Consider the following 22,135-nt stretch of genomic DNA (forward strand, 5'->3'; position numbering starts at 1 on the left):
TAAGGCTGTTCCCAGAACATTCCAGTGAGCACTCAGCCTCTGGTGTCAGCCCCCACTTACTTAAACTGGAGAAGTCAGAGTCAGTGTGGTAGTGTTGTCAGTATCTAGACTCTAGAGTCACCTGGGATATAGACCTTTGGGCATGCCTGTGGGGGTTGTCTTCATTTCATTAGTTGAGGTGGGGAGACACACACACACACACACACAGGCATACAGGCATGTGTGTGTGCACACATACACACATACACTAACACATGCACTGTAGGTGTCACCATTCCTAGTAGCAGGCATTCATGGGTCCTTCCTTGCCTCCTAATTATGGATGTAGTGTCACCAGTTACTTCAAGCTCTTGCCACAATGGACTGTACCCTGGAAGTGGGAGACAGGATATGTTCCTCGTCCCTGAAGTTTCCTCTGTAGACTTTTCATTACAGCTACAGAAAAGAGATGCTAAGACAACATGCATTTCTGGGTACGAGTTGTTCCATAAATCACTGCTGTTGTCTTTTCAGTTGCAGCTGGAAACCCGAGCCTGGGGACAAAAAGCTTTCCCACCAAAGCCGAAGGCTCATCAACAGTGGAGCTGGATCTTGAGCCAGGGCTGTTTGCCTGGTCTCATTGCAGTAGGGCCCTGCTCTGCAGAGATTCAAAAAAGCCCTCCACACCCATCCACAGTCTCGGGGCATGACCTGAACAATGCTTAGAGATACTTCTGCCTGTCACTGAAGGGTAGCAGTGTGAGTAGGGGTGTACCCATTCCACAGCCTCAGTAACAATGATGTGAGTTCTAGGTGTCCCTGGTGGCTTCCTCTCTAACTCTACCCAGAACTTGAGTACCACGCTCCAACCACCAACCAAGGCCAAACCTTCCAATTCTGAAAGCCTAATTGTCTTCTTGAACTATGTTTTGCAATATGGAAAGCCGTGCACAGGATTGCGCAGAAATGGGGGCCCCAAGTTCCAAGGAGTGGCTCTGTCACCTGAGCTCCAGCCTGGCCACTTACCAGCCCAGCTTTCTTAGCTCTTACCATTTGCTTGACAAATAAGTTGGCTTTTTTTTTCCTTTTCTTTGTTCTTCTTTAGCCAGTGAATTGTGGCAAGGACCAAAGCTCTTGGGTCAGAAAGTGTTTTTTTCTGACCAATAAATTGCATTATGTTCACTAGCAGTATTGTTTGAAGGCTTTTGAAGGGTTCTAGGAGAGATTGGTCTCCTTTGACTTGAAATTGGAACAGGACTTCTGATTTCCTCATTTTCAAGGAAAACTGGAAACCTGCAATTCAAAGGAATGCCAGAGTGGAAATTTATGCTCTCAGGTGGGACTTCAAATCATACCCAATATACCACTAACCACTTGGGGTGAAAGAAATTAAAGGAAAGGAAAAGGCTCCTATGGGAGCACCAGAAAAACAGCCTGACCCAATTTACACTTTCCTGGGGGGTTGATGAGTTGGGGTGGGGGGGCGCTAAACAGCCACTAATTGTCCTACACTGCCACCTTGTGGCTACTTTTAAGGCTGCACAAGTAAAAGAGTCAAAATGGAAAGCCAGAAGTTGCTGAGAGAGGGAAAATGAGCTTAGGGTGCCCTTCCAATGGGTTATCCCATGCCAGGTGATCAGCGCCCCCCACACACACACTAGCAGCACTGAATGGACTCAGTAGGTTGTGTTTGTTCATTTATTTGTGAATGCACATATATTTGTCAGAATGATAAAGAAAAAGAGGTTATGAATTTGAGAGGGAGTGGCAGGGCACAGGAAGGCTTGGAGGGAGGAGAGGAAAGAGAAAATGTTGTAAATGCAGTGCACATTTAAAAAAATAAATAAAGCACAGGTAAAAAGCAACCAGAGATCTGGGAGTGGCATCACAATTTTAATATCAGCACTGGGGAGGCTGAGGCCGAAGCATTACTGGGAGTTACAGGGCAGGCTGAGATACAAAGCGATAGTTACTTTCAAAAATAAATGAACGGATTTACATCCTTAAACATGCTGTCCACCTCTCAGGCCACTTTTGGTCAGATCTGAGGTATGTTAAGGAAGGGTCGACACAGAATAAGGCAAGCCAGGCAGCATGAAGGATTGGCCAGACACCGTAATCTTGATTTACAGAGTCTGACACACCATCTTATAACTCCCATGAGCAAGGCACAACATGTTAAAGAAGTCTCTTGTGGGTACCGACCTCCTGTCTGTGATGGCTTTCACAAGTTCAAATACAATGAACTACCATAGTCTTCAGTTCATGTCAAGACATTTCCACCAGTCTTGAAATAGTCTGTCCTACAAAATCCTGATGCTTTCTATTTCAAAGATTCCTAGCTGACTTTGACTCTTCCTCACATCTCTATAACTCATGGGCCAACGCTTAGCTTTCTGTTCACTGATGTTTATCTGTAAAGACTCACAATGATATGAATGACAAATCTAGTTAGAAGCAGGAGTGAAGAACCCACTGAGCTTGAGCCAACACCATTGCCTCCATCTCCCCCTTCTCTTAAGCAAGAAGCAAGGCCAAGTCTGGCCAAGACAAGGAATTCAAATCTCAAATCCCTGGCCCTCTAGTGGATGGGAGAAGACAGGAAAGAGAAGCCATGCTGGTGACTTTAGGAAAAAAACGCTTCCCCAAGTATCCCTCAGGGGTGGCCTCTCTTCTGAGTTTGTGTCCCTTTCAAAAGTCATAGATTGAAATTTTAATCCTGAGTATCTGAGAATGTGGCATGGTTTCCCAATAGTTTTGTTGCACATGCAATTAGTGTCACACTTTTCTTATTGCTGTCACAAACATACCTAACAAGTTGCATAAGGGAGGAAGGGTTCCTTTATTCAGTCTAGATTCCCCAGCCACTCACATTTAGGGTGACTCTTTCTGTCTTGATTACCCTAATTTTAGCTAATTCCTCATAGCCATGCTCAGTAGTTTGTCTCCTGAGTGATTCCAGATTCAGTCAATTTGATATTAGCTATTTCAAATTTACCCTTTGTCAACTTGACACCCAAGTACATCATTTTTAAGGCATAGCCTTCCACGCCTTGTCCCCATAGGCTTGAGGCCATTTCATAGTGCAAAATGCATTAAGTCCAACTTTAAAAGTCCCCATAGCCTTTAGCAGTTCCAACACTGTTTAAAAGTCCAAACCAAGTTTCTTCTGAGATTCAAGGCAATTCCTTAGCTGTAAACTCTTGTATTTTTGGTTGTGAGCCTAGCCTTTAATGGCTGAATTATCTGTTCAGACCATAAATGCCTCTAAAATTAAGAAAAGAAAAAGAATAATCAACTATTTACATAGTCTTAATACGTAATGGTACCAAGTAAGCATTCCTGTTTCAAAATGGAGAACATTCAGACCAGAACTTTCAGAGCAGAGAAGCTCTGTGTTCAGTATCTAGAACTTGTGATATCATCTGGACAGCAAAGAGCTGACCAGCCATGCATCTACAGCTTTGCTACCTATAACAAACAGAGACCCTGGAATCTACTCTATGTCTGCAGCTTCCCTTAGCAGGAAGCTGGTAGTCCTGTCATCTCCATCATTCAGGGTACTCCCCCTGCAACATTAGCTGCTGCTTCTTCTTCCAGAGTCAAGTACTGGTCTCTCAGGTCTCCTGGCCACACACTGCCTGCCTGACTGGCTTTTAGAGAACTTGGTGCAAGCCTGCCTTACTCTTTTACTTGTTCATCTTTCATACCTGCAAAATCAGAGTCCAGTAGAGTACGCTGTCAAGTTTACAGCAAGAAGGATGGAGCCTTGTCCCCCCCCCAAAAAAAAGCTGTAGTGGCCCCTGTGTGCCTTGATGGCTGAACCTGTGAAAACGTCTTCCTAGGCAGACATTTTGAGCAAGAAACTTTTTATGTAGCATTCACGCTCAGACCCTCATCTTCCAAATGACGTTTTTACTTCCACAGGAAATAGCCTGATGGGTGGGATCTTGCCCTTGAATATTGTTTTACTAATAATCCAATGCAATCTTTGGTGTTACTGATCTCTTTAACAACTACAGCTGTTTTCTCAGCACCCACCTTACCTATAACTTTAAACTGTATTCTTTCCATATCAAGCAATCCAATTTCATATTTATTGGCTGTGTTATTGCTCTCCCTCACTGTAGACCTGGATCAGAGCAGTGAGCTGTAGACTGGATAGCAACCTATCTCCAAATTTTTCTTCATCAAAAAGGTGACTCCATTACTTCTTAATCCGGCCTCATTCACATTCTCAGGACAAAATACAGTCAGACTCCGCCAGAATATCACACAAATGGCCTCTGACCCCGTCCCTGATAACACCATGCTTCCCACTAAAACCTCAAGAGCTGGACCAACACTGTCAGTATGTCTTTCAGCTTTGTGGTTTAACCATCTCCTACCAGGATGACCCGATAAGTTCTGCTCATAGGATAGAGGGCATCTCTAAGTCAAAGGTCCAGACTTTTCCACAGTCCTCCCACAAACCAGTTCCAAAGGTCCAATGACCACATGGTCAGGTGTATCACAGTCACAGCAATTGAAGGACCACTTCTTGGCACCAATATTCTATAGTCGTTACTTAGTAGTTACTTTTCTCTTTGCTGTGACCAAATGCCCAACAAGAAGAAACTTAAAGAGGTGAGAGTTTGTTTCAGATTACAGTTCAAGGGAATACAATCTAGAATGATGGGAAAGGCATGGGGGCAGGAGGATGGAGCATCTAATCACGTTGTAATCCCAGTTAGGATACAAGGTTGTACAAAAGAAGTGTCCTTTCTCTCTCTCTCTCTCTCTCTCTCTCTCTCTCTCTTTTTTTCTGTGTGTGTTGTTGTTGTTTCTAGGGACCAAACCCAGGCCTTACTCATACTAAGAGCCTCTCTCTGCCTCTGTCTCTCTCTATCTCTGTCTCTCTGTCTCTTCCTCTCTCTGTCTCTCTGTCTCTTCCTCTCTCTGTCTCTCTGTCTCTTCCTCTCTCTGTCTCTCTGTCTCTTCCTCTCTCTGTCTCTCTGTCTCTTCCTCTCTCTGTATCTCTGTCTCTCTGTCTCTCTGTCTCTCTCTCTCTCTCTCTCCAGTCTCAGACCACACAGTATGTGGAATGGTGCCATCATACTTAGGGTAGGTCTTCCCAGCTCTATTAACCATTAACCAAATCGAGGAACTTGCTCACAAACATGCCTGATGCTTGTCTCCTGGGTGAATCTAAATCCTATCTAGCTGACAATCAATATCAATCAGTACATAGTCATTAAGATTCATAGATATTAACCAAGTATGGCTGATGTCTTTGTTTTTATTGTGTTTTTTTTCTTCAGCATTGTAATTTTTTCTTTTGTGTTTAATTGACATATAATATTGTTCTGCACACTTATTGGGTATATGTGTGCTTTGGTCTGTATACAATTGTAATAATCAGATCTGCATATCCCTCAACTATGTATCAATCCTTCACAGAGAAAACATTCAACATCCTTTCTTTTACATATTTTTCAAATATCTGCTACAACATTGCTAATAATAGTTATCGCTGTTTATTAAAACACCATAAATCATTGTTCCTACCTGCACTGGGCCTGTTGGCCATACGTTCCCATTCCTAACAGAGTGATCTCTGGGTTCTTCTGAAGCCAATCCAAATAATAGATCCCTGCATTTATGCACCGCTTTTTAAATCCATTCATATGTTTATAGATATTAGGCCATTTCCACTACTTGGCTACTGTGACTTGCACTGTAGTGACTATGGGATGCTAGTCTGTGATTTTGTTTCCTTTGGATGTGTATACTCAGCAGTCAGATTGTTGGATCATCTGATAGTTGTAGTTCTAGTTTTTGAGGAACTTCCATACTACTTTTCATAATGGCTATCTTAATTTACATTGCTAAGAATAGTGTGTAGAGTTCCCCTTTCTCGACACACTTTTTTCATGTTTCTCTTGACCATAGAAATGCCATGTTAAATGTCGATATCATTTTTAAATTATTATAACTATAACTATTGGTGTATGCAGGCCACAGTGTGCTTGCAGATGTCAGAGGGTGGCTTGGTGGTGTTTGTCCTCCCCCTCCACTTCTACGTGGATTCCTGGGATCAAATTCAGGTCACCAGGCTTGTGTGGCAAATGCCTCCATCCACCAACCTGTCTCACCAGCCCCCACAATCATGTATAATCCAATCTTTTCTTGCTATTGAGTAGCTTGAGTCTTGCACAGAGTCTAGGCATTAACCCTTTTCTGAAGGTATAGTTTGGAAATATTTTGTCTCTTTCTATAAGTTGTCTCCTTGGTATGCTGACTGTCTCCTTCCTTGTACAGGGCCTTTTTAAGTTGGTGTGCTGTAAAGGAGGTTGGTTATACATGTACTTTGTGAGTGCACACACATGTATACACATACACACACACCCACAGAGATTTTTTTTATTTAATTTAAAAACAATCTTATTTTACACATCAATCCAAGTTCCCTCTCCCTCCCATCTTCCCATACCCCCCACCAGTCCCCCATCCCACACCCCATCCACTCCCGAGGAAGAGTGAGGCCTTCCATGGGGAATCATCAAAGTCTGTCACATCATTTGGGGCAGGGCCTAGGCCCTCCCCTGTGTAGGCTGAGAGAGTATTCCTCTGTGGGGAATGTGCTCCCAAAATCCTTTTGTGCACTAGGGATAAATATTGGTTCCATTATCAGAGGTTCCATAGCCAGCCCAGGCCTCCTGAATGACACCCACATTCAGAGGGCCTGGTTCTGTCCTGTGCTGGTTCCCCAGCTTTACAACTGGGGTCCATGTGCTCCCACTTGGTCAGGTCAGCTGTTTCTATGGGTTTCTCCAACACGGTCTTGACTACTTTGTTCATCCCTCCTCCCGAGAGAGAGAGAGTTCTTAAGGAAAAAGAGACAGAGATGATGTTTTCATAAGTCAGAGGGGATTGAAGACTGCCAGGAAGCCAGCAGAGGCTCAAAGAGAAGCCTGTAACCCATTCCTCCACTGTTCTCAGGGGGAGTCATCCTTCCTGACACCAGTTCTCAGCATTCCAGCCTCCAGACGTGGGAGCAGCAACCTTCTGTTGATGAATACACTCAGCTTGTGGTACTTTGGTACAGCAGACCTCATAAACTCTAGAGATGGTCACATCAAGAAAGTTAGCTTTTTCCAAACAGGGGAACCCTGGCACCCATGGGAAGGCTGGGGCTCTTGAGACCCCAGGATGCTATCTCCAGCTCAACTGCTCAGCGAGTCTGGTGGTATGAATGGAAATAGTCCCATCAAAATCCTTGCTGTGACCCTTGTTGTGGTCTTTCTTTTCTGGGCCTGGTTTTCTTGACTAGGTGAACTATTATAATCCCCAAAGAGTTTCAGTTACAATTGTCGATGATTGTGACTCCTCACATGCTTGCTACTTCACCAGTCTGGCTGTTCAGGCCACAAAAACAAAAGAGAAGCTTTGTGTCTTATAATCCAAGCACTAGGGCAACTGAGATAAGTTGACAGCAAGTTCAAAGACTGCTTGGGTATGTAGTGAGTTTGAGAGAGGCCTGGGCTACAAAGTGGAAGTGAGGAAGGCCTGACTCATTTGTTAAGTGTGCTAAGCAATCACTCACCTAGGGAGGTAGACCACTAAAGGTGGGGATACAATGGTCCTCCAAGCATCCCCAGCCCCTCCCTAAACTCCAAGCCCTTTCTGTCTTGCCACTCCCCTCCTAGAACTCTGATTTCCCAGTGCCCACTGACGTGTTCCCCTGTGTGATCAAATGCCCCTGATCACTATCTTGGTGGTGCTGGGCACCTTAACCCCCTTTTTCTTCCTTGGGCATTAGAGGAACTTAGTCTTCCCCATTGGTCACAGAATTTTGGATAAACCAAGATCTGCATCTTTCCTTGAAGGAATTCAGCAAATGTTGGTCACCATTAAGAAATTTAGTCATTCAATCAAGGAGACAGTTCCATTGGTAAAGCACTTGGCTTGTGAGTTTAAATGTCCAGCAACCACAGAAATGTTGGGTTGCCTTAGTAGCGGCCTGTAACTCGGGCACTTGGAAGGTTGAGACAGGTAGTCCCTAGGGGCAGCTGGCTAGGTAAACTGACCAAATCAGGGAGGTTCAAGTTAGAAGCCTCACCTCAATAAATGACATGGATAAAAGACTGGAGAAGACACCTGAAGCAGACCATATTACCTCCACCCACATAAACATGGGTCTGATATGTAGCTGAACACACACACACAGGGAGAGGGAGAGAGAGAGAGATAGAGATAGAGAGATAGAGAGAGAGAGAGAGAGGAGAGAGAGAGAGACCCTCCAACAGCAGTCACTGTTTTGTTAATTATAACCAGTTACAAATTTCGGTTTAATTTAATACTGAAATGAATTTTGCTCCAAAGGACATGAGCTGTGGGAAAGCTATGGTTAAAAAGTATGTTTGTTCTTTACGAAAGTCATAAAGTTATCAGCTCTACCGATCTGCTGTGAAATGCACTGGTAACTCAGCTGTTGTAAAATATTCTCCAAAGTCGGATGTGATCTTTCATATTTCTTTATTCTTTACTCCTGGGACAGAGGTTTCCATTGTGAGCGGCCTGATATAGACGCTGGAAACTGAACTCAGGTCTTCTGAAGAAGAGCAAGCACTCTCTGCTGAGCCATCTCTCTAGCCCCTCACATTATTGTTCCTTCCAGCCAGTAATGCAAAATGGACAAATTGCTATAAATAAATGTATTTTTACTTTCTCCTATTGAGGGAGCACTACAAAAGTACCATTACTTAATGACTTCACCCTTGATTTTAGCCAAAAGGGGGAGCAGTGTTACTACTTAACAATTTTCAATCATCTCATTTAATAGTTTGACTGTAGATATTTTTCCCTTTGCTACTTCAGAGACTAGTAAATGACCCTTCTTTACATATTTTAAATAACATATATATGAAGTCTGACTGCCAACATAAACTGTGCTCTGGTTCCAGGAAATAGGAACCCACAAAGACTAGCCCATGTTATGAGAAGGTGCTGGACATGCTACCCTATTATAAATAGTTGTAATAGAGTAAGTCCAGGAACCTGCAAATGATAGCAAGCTCCGTAGAACCCAGTATTATAAAATGGTCTTCTTCTAAGTACCTGGCTCTGGGCTCTGACATTGATGTGGCCTGACTAGTGCCTGGGGACAGCTCACTTCTCATGCTTTCCTGGTTTTCTTTCTCACTTCTCATGCTTTCCTGAGCATGCCTCTGGGAAAACATGAGACAATTTCTTATTCATTACTTTTGTGAGAGACACAAAGAAATGAAAACGAGATGCCTAAGTTCTAACCATTGACTGAACTTGACTTTCTACAAACAGCTGGATGTGGGAACTCAGGCATGCTGGACACTGCTGGTGACCTTGGACTTGCCACTTTGTCATTACTAAATCCTAGGGCTGGGGAAAGAAGAACCTGGGTCCCCATACTTGCCAGTCACTGGATGGCAGCAGACCTGACTCCCTCAGCCACCTCATGGGTCAGAAGAGGCACGTGAGGTAGAGGGTTCTCTCTACTGTGTCTTCTAGCCCAAGACAGCTCTGCTTATGTCTACTCAGCCACACCCATAAATCTACTACTGTGATTTAGATCTACAGTGAAGCCCTCAACTCCTTTGAAAGCTATTGTTTTACGAGGCTTATCCTCAGCTGGTGGCACTATTTTAGAAAGTCCTAGACACTTTATAAGTTGAGGCCTCGCTGGAAGAAATAGGTCACTTTGGAGCATGCCCTTGTCGAGTCCTCCTTGTCTCTCCTTGCTTCCGGTCTGCCATGATATCCTGACTCATCACAGGCCCAATGTTAGCAGAACCAAGGACAATGGACAGAAGCATCTGAAGCTGTGAGTTTAAAAACGCCAACCCTTCATTGATGCACTGAGCATTGTGCCACAGCAAAAAGAATTCTGTGTTGCCCAGCTCTCAACAACACTCTCACTAGGATCATCTGGGAAGTAGTAACCTCAGCAGAGAAAATTCTGCCATCAGGGGCTGGAGGGGTGGCTCAGAGGTTAAGAGGACTGGCTGTTCTTCCAGAGGACCTGAGTTCAATTCCCAGCACCCACATGGCAGCTCACACACAACTGTCTGCAACTCCTGTTCCAGGGGATCCAATAACCTCACACGGGCATACAATCTGGGAAAAACACTAATATACATTAAATACAAAAAAAATAAATCATTAAAAAAAGTTATGCCCTCTGGCCTGTAGATAAGTCTCTGCGGCATTTTCCTTATTTATGATTGATGTGGGAGGATCCTGGGAAGATGGGCCAGGGTTGCATTGGAAAGCAGGCTGAGCAAGCCACAGGGAACAAGCCAGTAGGCAGTGGTCCGCCTCAGTTCCTGCCTCTAGGTTTCTGCCTGGAGTTCCAGCCCTGACTTCCTTCAGTGGTAGACCCTGATCAGGATGTGTAGGTCCAATAAACCCTTTCCTCCCCAAATTGCTTTTGGTCAGTGTTTAACTACAGCAACAGAAAGCAAATTAGAACTAAAGCTAATACACCTACCTCAACACACCTCAACTTGAGGACCTAACTCAAGATTTTGGGAAGTATTGTCCCAAATATTTCCATGATGTGGAGAATATCAAGTATAGCCTGGTTTTTGAGATACCATTTTGTTTTTTGTTGTTGTTGTTGTTGTTGTTTTGTTTTGTTTTTAATGTGAAAATGCATTCATCCCATGCTCTTCTAATAAAATTCTCTCTTCCCTTTGCTCTGGGCTATACCCTTAATAACTCTGCTCAAAGATGTTTTCTTTTTACTTATTATTAATCATCAGCTGACTGTAGTAGCTCTGTCTTTGATCTCTCTTTTGTCGGAACACCACCCTCCCTGTCTGCTCCTCAGTCTCTCTCATAAATAGTAATAATACAAAAACAGACTCTCAGGAGCAAAAGGAGCCTAGGGCCAGTCTCCCTCGGGCCTGTGAACTGTCATTCCTGAGGCTCTCTATTCTGTAAGTAGTTTTGCCAGGTTTCTATGGGAGCAGAGGGATCATTTTCTCCCTTTTCAAAGAACAGGGTGAGTTGAGGCCCCGAGCTGGCAAGTCCTTTAAAGTCATTTTCAAAGGAAACCTGAGACACAAGGCTGTGCAGTTGGCAGAGGGTGTGTGACTTTCTGACGCTCTCTCTGGGGCTTTGGGTGGTCAGCTCCTCCAGCTTCCCAACACGTGCTCAGTGTCGGCTACAAAGTCACTGCCAAGAACTGGTCAGTGGGCACATGTCCCCTCTCCACTGCCACCCAGGAACAGGAAGGGGATGCTGGATTTCTCTTCTGGGCCCATGACCAGAACCACATTTGCCTTCCCAGTTCTCAGAACCTGTCTATCAAACTCGGTCCTTGGGGTTTTCTGAGGTAAAATAAAAGCAGATGCCAATGCAGGCCAGTGTGAACCTACATCTGAATCATAGATTCAGAAATGGTCTCGTTAACCCAGTCTTCTCTTAGAGAGGAGACCTAAAGCAAAAATGATGACCCAATGCACACAAGAGGGGTGGTGGAGCTCCAGCACTGGGGCGGAGGTTTGCTTGGCCTCTGGCCAATCATAAAGATTCTAAATCTGTAAATGTCTGTCCGTCACCCAGGAGACATCAAATGTACCAAGGCTGAGAAATGTGTGGCTGAAGCCAGATGCCCTTGGCCTGCCCTGGGTAGCCAAGTGAAGAGAACTTGTTTATAATGCCAGGGCCAAGATGGGACCTCTCACTTTAGAAGAGAATAATAAACTGAGGCTCAGAAGCGAAAGGGACTATGAAACGTTGTGTCTAAAGAGCAAGGGCTGGAAGGCAGAGCGCAGTCGAGAGCTGGGCAAAGGTCTGCTCAAATCTTCCACATGAACTTCAGGTCCAGTGGCTGGGGTCTGCAGCTGATCTTGTGCTCGGGACAGAAATATACAGAAATAGACCACACCCCAGTCTAGCTTCAAGTAATGCCCTTCTTCAACATCTCACTGGCCAGCAACTCTCCCCTCCTAGAACATTGCCCACTGGTATATGAACACAGAAGGCTGGCTCCACTCGGATCTCCATGCAAAGATTGATCCACAGAAAAATCCCGCTTGACTTTTCAATGTTTTATTCTTATGTTTGTACAGCTATATTTTACAATGCAATAATGCAGTTTAGACACAGCCAAACCCTGTCTCCGGAGTAATTATAACAACAAGCATGACGCAGAATGTGGGAGGAGTCAAACGTTCCCAAAGAGAGTTTAGTTAGTGACAACTTCAAGTCCCTGTGTCTGTCTACACTTCAAAAGAGGATGGCACACGTCCGTCCATCCTTGAAAACTTCCGTGAAAAAAGGCACCGTGAGGACACGTTACAGGTATATACAAACTGAAAACTGGAACAAAAGTATACATTTCTCCTTCTGCAGCTTTTTTTTTGTTCTTTTTTTTGTTTTGTTTTTAATACACACTTTGTAAATTGTAAACCTTCACTTGCAAAAAAATACAAATACACTGAGGCATTTTAGACAAAATATTTTCTTACTTATACAGACGCAATACTTAAAATATTCTCTTAAGTGCTCTTTCTCAATAGATTCTCAGATCCGTGTCTGCCTGCAGATACAAAATCGAGCCTTTAACGCAGTTTTATATTTTCAATATATCTTTTTAGGTTTATATATTTATATTATATATATATATATATTTATATATTTACAACTCTGCCATATATTCCTTCACCTTTGGTTAAAAAATTAAAGCCCTCTCTTTGACAACATCCTGAAGTCTTGTCTTTTAAAACAATACACATTTACATACAAAAGAGATTTCTGTTCCCACAGAAGGTTTACTACATTCCTCATGTTGCAACCTGTCACATCAGAACTTTCGCATTCTCCCCTACTTTGATATAGAAAATGATTTTGCTTTTTGCTGACATGGTTTGCCTTACACATAGAAGAAGCAATAGTATTTTCTTAATGTCTTATGGCAGTGTGGGAAGGGGAGCTGCCTTGGCTCCCGTTCCCGCAAACCCCACCCCCCACCCCCACCCCAACTATGATTTGCACTAGTGGATGAGAGAGGCACTACATCATGGGGTGACCTTTGTAAAGTGTTACAGCATCCTGTGGGGAGGGGCTGCGAAAGGGCTAGGGAGAAAAGAGTCAACACTCCATGCTTCAGCAGGCTTTGGGAAGCTCCGGAGGCAGGTCAGCAGCCGACACACGGTATTGTACCTTGGTGTTGGTGATGGCGCCATGCTTCTGGCGCAAGTGAAGTCGCAGTTGGCTTTTGTGACGAAAATGTAGGTTACACTTCTCACACTGCAGAGACAGCAGAAGCAAAGCGTTAGCTATTATCGAGTCATGAAACATGTCATTTCTCAAAAACTCAGAGCAGAGACATCTCTGAGGGTGGGGTGGGGGCAGCTCCTCCCTTTCACAGGACAGGTTTAGGACCCATCTGAATCCTGGCTTCCACTGGCAGTTAAGTATACATTGCACAAATGTCCCTGCCTTCCCTTCCCCGGGCTTGGGATGCCCTTCCCTGACTTAACTACATGATTACAATTCTTAGTCAAAAGATAAATTCCGATGCAAACCCCCCTATTTAGTAAAGCATTTCTGAATCTAGGATAAAATAACTTGTCTCTTTTTGGATCTCAGATTTACAGACTTGCCCCACAATCACCCGAGTGCATTAATGTCCTCATCAGGTGGCTAGCACTTTGAAGTGACTACTTCTTATTCCACTATGGTCTAGTGGAAGGCATCCTCAGAAAACTGTGACACCAGTCTGAATGCAACAACACAGTTGGGTTAAACTGCCTAAATTCACAGAGATTCTTGAGTCTTGCAGATATTTTTTAATGATATAGGTCCACGGCATCTATGCCAGCAATTGCTATGCACCCTGACTTTGCCTTCTGTAAGGGGTTGGGTCAACAATGCCAAATGTCACTTTCAATTCTTATTGCCTCTGTGACTAAAATTCTAGCAGATGGTGTCATAGCTATGAGCTTGAACAACTCAAAGCACTGAATGAATCAGGTACCTAATATAGCCAGTTCATGAAGTAGGCACTATTTTGGATCAATTTATAGATGAGAAAACTAAGGCACTAAGGTTGAAAATAACTAATTTGGCAAGAGACAAATAGCAAGCACAAAGATACTCTTTCGAAGCCTTAGACTCCAGTGAACAAAAATAGCCACTTTGCTGATAACCATGCGGGTGTGAGCGAATCACTCATTGATTAGCCACTGATGCCTCAAAACAGGCCCATACACCATCAAACAAATCAGTGTGGCTACATTCCAATTATATGTTATTTATGTCCTATGAAAATTAAATTTCATACAACTCACTATGTCACAGATTCCACAACATTCAAAACTTAAAACAGCAGGCTGTAGTTTACTCAGACTTTGCTCTGGGATACAGCCATTCCAAAAGCCTGTTCTTAACATGACAAGAAGCATGTAGGCACATGCTCTTTCTTTTAAATTTCATTTCTTTGTATTTACAAAGAAGTGTGTGTGTGTGTGTGTGTGTGTGTGTGTGTGTGAGTGTATGTGTGTATGTGTTTATATCTGCACCAAATGAATGCAGTTACCCAGGGAGGCCGGAAGAGGGCAATGACTCCCCAGAATTGGAATTATAGGTGATTGTGACCCACCCAATTTGAGTGCTGGGAACTAAACCCACATCTTCGGCAAGACCACCAAGAACTCTTAACTGCCGAACCACCCTCTAGTGCTAGCCTGCTATTTCTTGAAACAATGTTTTCTAGATTTATTTTTGGTTCTGGTTTTGGTGTTTTTCTTTGCCATGTTTCTTTGGTCTCCTACTTCCAAGCATTGCTTTGACATCTTAGATACTCTTAACATATGTGTCTAGTATAGAGGTATGATAGTGACACTCAGCAGGTACTAGTGGAATAAATGAAGGGCCCAATTCTATGCCTCCTTTCCTAAGGCCCAGATCACCCAGACCATTTCAAAGATGAACACACTGAGGCCTGGGACGACTTTGACAATCAGGCTCGTGTCTGGATCTCCTGAACATTATTAGTTCACTGTATGCTCGTGTTGGAGCAAATAGCTAGCTCTGCTGCCCACTTGCTCCATCTCCCTCCCTCCCTCCCTCCCTCCCTCCGTCCCTCCCTCCCTCCCTCCCTCCCAGGCCAGTCAGTAGCCACAGGATTTACATACATGGTAAGGTTTCTCTCCTGTGTGGATGCGAAGGTGGCTCTTTAGAGTCTGAAGGTGCCTGAAGCGAGTGCCACAGATTTCACAGGGATATGGCTTCTCTCCAGTATGGATGAGCACATGGGCGCGAAGGTGGGCCACCTGGAGGAGGAGCCCAGTGTGAGAAATGCTGCCAGGGTGCACTGCAAGCCTATGCCCAGGCCTTCACTGGCACAGCGTCCCTTCTCCATGCTGCCCTGCTCACCTGCACAAATCTGGCCCCACAGGTTTCACATTTGTAGGGCTTTTCTCCAGAGTGAATTCGAGTGTGGGTCTTCAGGTTGGCTGGCCGATTGAACTGCGCTCCACAGATGTTACAGCGATAGGGCTTCTCACCTATTGCCAAGACAGATGGAAAAAAAGGAATCATTTTAATGGAGGTCTACACTGACCCTTAATTTCAAGGCAACTACCCCTGTCCAAGGCCACTTATGCCTTCCCTTCTCTACAGGGAGGTCAGAGAGAGAATCCAGGCCAGTGGTTCTCAACCTTCCTAATGCTGTGACCCTTTAATACTGTTCCTCATGTTGTAGTGACCCCCATCATATATATATATATATATATATATATATATATATATATGTATGTATATGTATATATGTATGTATATGTATATATGTATATATATATTGTTGTTGTTGTTGTTTCATAACTGTAATTTCGCTACAATTAGGAGTCATAATGTAGATTCCTTTGTTTCCCGATAGTCTTAGGTGACCCCTGTGACAGGGTCATTCGATCCCCAAAGGGATCACAAGTTGCCAGTTGAGAATCACTGATCTAGGCGCCTGACATCTTTGCTCACACACACCAGCCCACCTAACAGGGACGAAAGAGGCAGTGGCACAGCAGGATAGAAACAGTGCTGTGCATAGGGCACGATGGTGCATGTTCAAGAAGCCCAACCTGCAGATCCAGTGCTGCCATTCAGGTAGACAGCCTGTAGGGCTTGAGCAACACACTGTCCTTCTCTGGGCCTCAGTTCCCTCTCTGAATGGGAAGGGCTGATGCAGACGACCTGGGAAGACTTCAGGCTCTTCCCTTGGACAGACTGACGTAATAATCCACTCACTCACCAGGGAGATACAATCAGGCTGCTCTAGTTTCTCCCTCAGAACATACTTTTCCGCTTGTTGCAACTACAGCTGTATCCCATTTGCAAGCAAGGCAGGGTGTGGGGCTGAGCAGAAGCTGGGCAGAGGAAACCAATCTACGCTGAGCCTTCCACCATGGAAAGTTTCGGGAATAATGGGGCCACTGGAAGGTCTGAGAACTAGTTAATACCCACAACAACGAGGCTGTGAGAATTGTCCTGGGGAAAGAGAATGTAAGTTGGTTGCTAAATCATTGAGGGCCATCAAGTAGCTTTTATTTTTTAGCTGGCTTTACCCAAGCCCAATCCACTTTGCCTCTATCAGCATTAGTTTTCTCACTCAACGTGTGTGTGTGTGTGTGTGTCGGGGGGGATTAATACTTCTAGCCCCAGCAACGGCAGAGAGGCAGGATAAAATCTCAAAGGAAACACAAAAAATAAGTGGAGTGGCAGAGACAAGACAGGGTTTAGTCTCTAGTTCAGTGGTTCTCAACCTTCTTAATGCTTTGACCCCTTAATACAGTTCCTCATGGTATAGTGACCCCCAACCATAAAATTATTTTTGTTCCTGCTTCATAACTGTAATTTTGCTACCTTTATGAATCATAATGTGAAATTTGATATGCAACATATCTGATATGCGGCCCTGTAAAAGGGCCAATCAACTCCCAAGGGCATCACAACCCATAGGTTGAGAACCACCACCCTAGGTGAAGCCAGGGTGGGGCCTGCCTCTGGCTTCGTTCCAACAAAGACCCCAGTTTTGTCCTAAGATCACTGTCTGTAGCCCCTAACTGGAGCACTCGCTGTGGGACAAGGCCATACCCGTGTGGACAGTCTTGTGGCTGGCGAGGTTGCCTTTGTAGCGGAAGGAGGCCTGGCAGCGGTCACACTTGTACGGTTTATCACTGTGCGTCTGCAGCGTGTGCCTCTTGAGAGAGGCCTCTTCAGAGAAGCGACAGTCACATTCATTGCAGAAGAAGGCCCCATTCTCTGCAGAGCGTGAAGGGGATACCATGTCACATTAGGAGGCAGGGTAAAATTCAGAGGCCTTCCTCTGGACCACAGGCTCCCTAACCCACACTCTGGGAACCCATAGCACCAGTGGGGTTTTTCTTTTTCTTACTAGGGAAGACAGAGAGAGGAGACAGATTGACTCTCCAAGTCCAGACACTCAATCTAGGGCTCTCATATGGCCTCATCAATTTAAGGACACCTTAGTTTATTCTTTTGTTTGCTTGTTTTTTCCTCCTCTTGGAGCTCTGAGGTTTTCTTATCAGTTCAAGGTTTAACTTCTACTCATACACAGCAGCCCTGGGGCAAGACCTGTTAGTTCTCTAAGCCTCTCTGAGCCTCTATCTCCAAAGTGAGGCTAATAATCCCTGCCCTGCCTACTCACAGGAGCACATTATACAGTGGAAAAGAAAGAATGACAAGTTATGGGGACATGAAACATGGATCCAATCTAATTATTCTTTAAGTCCCTACAGGAGTGATTAATGATAAAGACTCTACGGTCATCTTTGCACCAATGATAGCACACTAAAGATGATGGTGGAGATGGAAACGGAGATCCAGAGGCAGGAACTGGAGTGCAGGACAGTAGTCTGAGGTCAGGCGGGCACAGTCACTATTCTCCCTCTGACTTGTGACCCTGTGCCAAACTGCTCTCAGTCAGCTGCTTCCTTATTTTGTTACAACAGTTTGAGAATGGTATATCACTGCAAATTAACCCTGATTATATATTTCTTTGATCACAAAGATAGTTGCTAGAGCTACATAAAGAGTGAGACTTTTTACCAGGTTAAAAACTGAGGGAGCCAATGCTGACTATATGGAAATGTTAATTTAATAATTAAGTTCAACTAGCTTAATTCAGCAAACATCTTCTAAGCACCTCCTCCAAGCTAGGAACCAACAAAGGCCTGTAAAAGACACATGAATGACTAAAGCCAGATGTTTCTCCACAGCCTTCCAAGAAACACTACCATATACCCAGGTTGGTACAGTAGTTTTGGCACAGACAGGCTGAGAAAGCTCTGGGGGTTCCAGCAGCCCTGCAGGCCACCTATGCTGGCATGAAGCTGAAGATTGCTTGGTCACTGCAGTTACCCAAGCTTAATACCTACACCTGATAACTTGTCTGGATTAGCTGGTCCTGGGAGATGGAGAAGGAGGGAGGGTAACTAATGGTGGTGATGGTGAGTACCAATAGACTTCTAATCCAGGCCATGTCCCAGAGACAAAAGCAAAAATAAAATGGAAACGCAAATCTCTCAGAGCAGAGGGGCCTCCCTTCCCTTCTCCTAGGCCTTGAGAAGAAGGAAGAGAAAGGGACTCACCACAGCTAGAATCCGAATACTCTGACTGGGTCTCTCCCATCTCTTCGGGGAACGTGGGGCCAGCAGAGTGGAGGCACATCTCTGTATGCTGTGGGGACTGTGAGTCACATGACATGCACTTTGGGGGGTGCATGTAAAGTGGCGAGTGACTCTCATTGCTGCTTCGGGGAGAGCCTGTCAGAGACCTGTGAACAGGATAAAAAGGGGGTCAGCTCCCAGCCTTGAAGCCTGGTCCACATGCTAATCTCTCTGGTATGCCCGGACCAGCCCAGAGACCTCTGAGCATTCTGTACTTCTCAGAGCCCTCCCCATGCCCTCTTCTACTGGCTGGAGTCAGCTTCACTTCTAGGCCTAGTTGTTTCTCCCCAGGCCTGCAGCCTGCAGCCTCTCTCAGTCTAAAAGAGGGATTCCCTGACCCATCAGGGCCACAGAAAGTGCCTTTGGGATTTGTGGAAGGCTTTTCTCCCAAAATGAAACAAAAACACAACTTTCGGTGTATAATCTGCATCCTGATTCAGGCTAACTCACTCTGGTATTTATCCCCCTCAGCACCTCAGACAGAAAGTAAAACAATCCTTTATTCTTCATCCATCGGTGGCTATGAACCTCAGAACTGCGCTCAGGTAACCCCTGACCTTAGACCCATGCAGCCTCTGAAATCACCTGTTAACGATGTTATTGAGCCGGCTGGCTTGGGGGATGGTAGAGTCCTCCCCGCTGGCACTGAGCTTGGTTGGGATCTGGAGACCAAGGTTCTCAGGCTCCAGAGGTGGCTGGCCTGCAGGCTGGACAGGGTAGGCACGAGGGGAAAGGCGGCTCAGCTCTGTCTGCTCGGAGCCCTCTGGTTTGGTGTTCTGGTTGAGGTTGTTGAGCACAATGAACTTATACTTCTTCCAGTTGCAGGCTTTTGGGTCAGTGGGACTCTTGGCTGGAGGGGAGCCAGAGGCCTGAAGGATGCAGGCGTTCTTGCTACTGCAGGACTCTGTGGGTGAGTTGGGCTGGCAGTCGGATTTCTGGGGACTCTGCGGACTAACCAGACCCTTCCGGTTCAAGGGTGCATTGGGGGGCTCGAAATGCAGGGCAATTTCATCCTCTGAAGACGTTCTCTCTTCTTTGCTGACCTTGTCACAGGGGAAATATGGGGCATTCCGGGCAGAAGGGGCAGCAGGCTTGGGACCCTCAGCCACAGTGTAGTGCATGTCACTCCGTGCCTCCTCTGGAACTGCCTCCTTGGGCGAGTAGATATTGCTGTGGCACAGGCTGAGGGACACCTCCATGGCTGGCCTACTGTACTCACTAGGGACTGGCCTGGCACTGTCACAGGAGAGGGTCCGTTCCTTGGGGAAGGGGTTGGCCACAGGCATGCGGGCATGAGCATCTCGTGGCTCCTCATCCGAGAAAAGGAAGCTACTGAGCGGGAGATGGCTGTACATAGGATATGAGGCTGGCGGTGTTGACAGGCCACTGTACAGGCTAGGGGCAAAGGCTCTGCTCTCACATCCAGGAGTATTTCTCAGTGGTGGCAGGTTGTTCTCCACCGCCTCACGACCTCTGTAGGCCATGATGTCATGGGGCATCAGCATCCGGCTGTTCAGGAACTCTTCTCGGGGTGGTTTAAGTGCAGGGACCATTTCTGCTTCACTGTGGTTTTTTTTTTTTTTTAAAAAAAAAAAAAGCCAAAATTAGAAATGCTAAACAGGTGACCTTCCAGTGACACTGTTATATAACCAAGTCTATGCTTGAGTCAGCTAGACATGACAGATGTGACTCTGGGGTCGGAAAACACAATTATAGGGCATTTATACACAGAAGTCCAGCAACCTGGGCTATAGTTGGGGAAACCGAGGAAGATGAGCTACTCATATACTCTGTGTCTGACTGGGCATGACTTTGTACACTAGAGGCACATATGATTTAGAATTTTATGGGTGACATAAAGCTTTTAAAGTCCTTATCTCATTTCAAGCAATGAGATAAATTGCTCGAGCAAAATCATACAAGGAAAATCAGGCATTTTATACACATGGAAACAAGGAAGGAAGAATGTACTCAATGATGATACTATATATTCAGACCATATCAACTAAAAGACCGTATGTTCAACAGATTCACTGGGAAGTTCATGGAGGAGTGTAGGCGGTGACCAGTGCAAAAGCCAGGCTTCCAGAGCAGCCTAGCCTACTTTGCAAACCCAGCTCTGACCTGGAGCAAGTTGCTTAGCCATTCGGAGCACAAGGCCTGGCCTGTTATAAAGCACTCCCAAATGACGGCAATGATGAACTCGCCGCCATTATCACCCACTGGAGACAAAAACATTGGCTGCAAATACTTAAAGGAACTTATGTGGGTGAAAAAAGTAGGACAGCTCAACACAATCTCCACTAACAGAGCTACAAAGCCAGGGTTACCAGAGCCAGATTTTAAAATGTCGAAAAGAGGGACTTTCCAGCTACCCAAGGTAGATGGTATTGGCTCTGAGAGCATGAGTTCTTAGTGCCTGGAAGTGGTCAAATACAGACTGGAAATCCCTTCTATTAAGAAAGAAGGCAGCTTCCCTAAAGCTGCCAAGTCAAGTGAATCTGAAGCAGTTTAGCTTCAAGTAGTGCTCCATTTAGCAAGACTCTCTGCTTCCTTGGCCCTCAGTATCCTCACCCTCTGGTGATGTTTATGTCTCCTACCCCTTGGGTAAGGGTGAGACCAAGTGAACTCAAATCGATTCATGGAGTGTCCTCCCAATAGACTCAAGGTGACATAGATGAAGAGCAATGCAGCCATATAAACTCAGGCAGCCGATGTTCTGGTAGGGAACTAAAGAACGTGTATAAATAGTTACAATAGAAATCTAAAGGAGAACTAGCATATGCATACAAATGTTAAGAGAAGGTCGACAGGAAATGCAGAATGCTGACTGCTAAACAAAGATGAGCTGAGGAAGTCAGAAGAACCTCCATGGGAAGGGCAGGGTGAGTGGAAGGAAAGAGACTAAAAGAAAATGGGTCAGAGGTAAGGGACAGGAGTACCCACAACATACACATCTGGGCTGCTGCAAGGGATGGCATCTGCCTAGAGTACATGAATAAAAGGTACACACGCACAATCATTGTAGAAGGTGGGTGTGATGTGTCCCAGAGGCTGTCAACATGCATGGTTTCTGATCTGGAACTACCCTTTCTACAGCCACACCTAACCAGGAGGCAGCTCACCTGGCCTTGATGAACTTCCTGCATGTGTCCACAACATGCTCCATCTGCAGGTACATAGCTGTAGCCATCACAGCCATGATGTTGCCTTCCCGCAGGTTGAGCCTAGATGTGTACATGAAGTCCAAGAGGATGCAAAACCCCTCAGGGTTGATCTCAGGATCGAGATTGATTACATTAAGGTTGCATTTCAACTGGTCAGTGAAGATGCTGTAGAATAGGCCACTGTAAAACAAACAGAAGGGTGGGCCACTGCAGTGGTCACAAAACACCTGAGGGTCTTGCCTTCCCTGAGCACAGGTCCCTAAGCTCCATGACACT

At 45.2% G+C, this 22,135-nt stretch overlaps 2 protein-coding genes across 5 annotated transcripts in view; one reads left to right on the plus strand and one right to left on the minus strand.

Annotated features, from left to right (window-relative positions):
- St6gal1 (ST6 beta-galactoside alpha-2,6-sialyltransferase 1) overlaps nucleotides 1-22,135 on the plus strand; it is a 766,154-nt gene that overhangs the window by 717,433 nt on the left and 26,586 nt on the right. The window lies entirely within an intron of this gene.
- Bcl6 (BCL6 transcription repressor) overlaps nucleotides 12,039-22,135 on the minus strand; it is a 193,772-nt gene continuing 183,675 nt past the window's right edge. For all 4 annotated transcript variants that reach the window (XM_051191226.1, XM_051191224.1, XM_051191223.1 and 1 more), the window contains 7 exons: nucleotides 21,818-22,039; nucleotides 19,278-20,255; nucleotides 18,615-18,799; nucleotides 17,098-17,265; nucleotides 15,385-15,515; nucleotides 15,144-15,281; nucleotides 12,039-13,254 (listed from right to left, as the gene is read on the minus strand). In XM_051191226.1, the coding sequence (XP_051047183.1) occupies nucleotides 13,111-13,254; nucleotides 15,144-15,281; nucleotides 15,385-15,515; nucleotides 17,098-17,265; nucleotides 18,615-18,799; nucleotides 19,278-20,255; nucleotides 21,818-22,039 (1,966 nt within the window). In that variant the 3' untranslated portion in view covers nucleotides 12,039-13,110. The remainder of the gene's footprint in view (nucleotides 13,255-15,143; nucleotides 15,282-15,384; nucleotides 15,516-17,097; nucleotides 17,266-18,614; nucleotides 18,800-19,277; nucleotides 20,256-21,817; nucleotides 22,040-22,135) is intronic.

This window comes from Phodopus roborovskii, unplaced genomic scaffold (assembly GCF_943737965.1).
Source record: "Phodopus roborovskii unplaced genomic scaffold, PHOROB, whole genome shotgun sequence".
NCBI classification, from domain to species: domain Eukaryota; kingdom Metazoa; phylum Chordata; class Mammalia; order Rodentia; family Cricetidae; genus Phodopus; species Phodopus roborovskii.